Source organism: Calidris pugnax, unplaced genomic scaffold, assembly GCF_001431845.1.
Source record: "Calidris pugnax isolate Ruff unplaced genomic scaffold, ASM143184v1 scaffold94, whole genome shotgun sequence".
Lineage (NCBI taxonomy): Eukaryota > Metazoa > Chordata > Aves > Charadriiformes > Scolopacidae > Calidris > Calidris pugnax.
This window is the reverse complement of record NW_015090822.1, coordinates 1,497,477-1,499,030: the sequence shown is the minus strand read 5'-3', so window position 1 is coordinate 1,499,030 and position 1,554 is coordinate 1,497,477. Positions and strand designations below refer to the sequence as shown.

The 1,554-nt window shown below is 56.4% G+C and overlaps 2 protein-coding genes across 2 annotated transcripts in view; both read left to right on the top strand.

Annotated features, from left to right (window-relative positions):
* Positions 1-1,554, top strand: part of LOC106886733 — a 343,658-nt gene that overhangs the window by 284,732 nt on the left and 57,372 nt on the right. The window lies entirely within an intron of this gene.
* Positions 121-1,548, top strand: SOX2 (SRY-box 2). The gene has a single exon (XM_014939917.1). It carries the CDS (start codon positions 594-596, stop codon positions 1,539-1,541), a length of 948 nt encoding a protein of 315 aa, XP_014795403.1. The 5' UTR covers positions 121-593; the 3' UTR covers positions 1,542-1,548.

Sequence of the window (1,554 nt, the reverse complement as noted above, 5' to 3'; positions counted from 1 at the left end):
CCCCCGCCGCGCCGTCCCGGTGCTCCGAGCCCCCGCCCCGTTTCATGCAAAACCAGGGGTAGAGACTTGTCCTCAGTGGCGGAGCCGCCGAGCGCTGATTGGCCGGGGCCAGCACATTTATTCCCTGACAAGCCCCCATCACATGGATGGTTGTCTATTAACTTGTTCAAAAAAGTATCAGGAGTTGTCAAGGCAGAGAGAGAGAGTGTGTGTGTTTGCAAAAGGGGGGAAAGGAGTTTGCTGGCTCTTTAAGAGCGAGGTGGAGAGAGAGAGAGAGAGAGAGCGAGCGGCAGGCACAGAAAAGGGGGAAAAAGGAGGAAGAAGAAGTTTTTTTTTTTTTTAAAATCGAAGCTCCGGCGGTAATAATAGCAGTTATTAGCATTATTAATCCATCAGCGAAGAGGAAGATCCTGATCTTGAGCCAAGTGTGGTTTTGGGGAGTCCCCCTCCCCCCTTTCCTACCCCAAAAGAAAAGAAAAACAACCAACCAAAAAAAAAAAACCAACCAACCACCACGAAGTCGGGCTCGGGACCTCGCCGCGGCTGCTCCTCGCTTCTCCGCACACGGCCGGGGCCGGGCGCAAGTAGTTTGAATGTACAACATGATGGAAACCGAGCTGAAACCTCCCGCCCCCCAGCAAACTTCGGGGGGAGGCACGGGCAACTCCAACTCGGCCGCCACCAACCAGAAGAACAGCCCGGACCGGGTGAAGCGCCCCATGAACGCTTTCATGGTGTGGTCCCGCGGGCAACGGCGGAAAATGGCCCAGGAGAACCCCAAAATGCACAACTCGGAGATCAGCAAACGGCTCGGGGCGGAGTGGAAACTTTTATCCGAGGCGGAAAAAAGACCTTTCATCGACGAAGCCAAAAGGCTGCGGGCTCTGCACATGAAGGAACACCCGGATTATAAATACCGACCCCGGAGGAAAACCAAGACCCTGATGAAGAAGGATAAGTACACGTTGCCGGGGGGGTTACTGGCGCCGGGTACCAATACCATGAGCAGCGGGGTAGGGGTTGGGGCCACCTTGGGTGCCGGGGTGAACCAGAGGATGGACAGTTACGCGCACATGAACGGCTGGACCAACGGAGGTTACGGGATGATGCAAGAGCAGCTCGGTTACCCGCAGCACCCGGGCTTGAACGCGCACAACGCGGCTCAGATGCAGCCCATGCACCGCTACGACGTGAGCGCCCTGCAGTACAACTCCATGACCAGCTCCCAAACCTACATGAACGGCTCGCCCACCTACAGCATGTCTTACTCCCAACAAGGGACCCCCGCCATGGCCCTGGGTACCATGGGCTCGGTGGTCAAGACGGAATCCAGCTCCAGTCCCCCCGTTGTCACATCTTCTTCTCACTCCAGGGCTCCGTGCCAAGCTGGGGACCTCCGGGACATGATCAGCATGTATCTACCAGGTGCTGAAGTACCAGAACCAGCTGCCCCAAGCAGACTTCATATGTCCCAACACTACCAGAGTGCACCTGTTCCTGGCACAGCCATTAATGGCACACTCCCTCTATCACATATGTAAGACAAAAGGGGCC

What these genes read in the sequence shown, in the direction of transcription:
- SOX2 (XM_014939917.1), top strand. Translation starts at nt 594, where the DNA reads ATGTACAACATGATGGAAACCGAGCTGAAACCTCCCGCCCCCCAGCAA.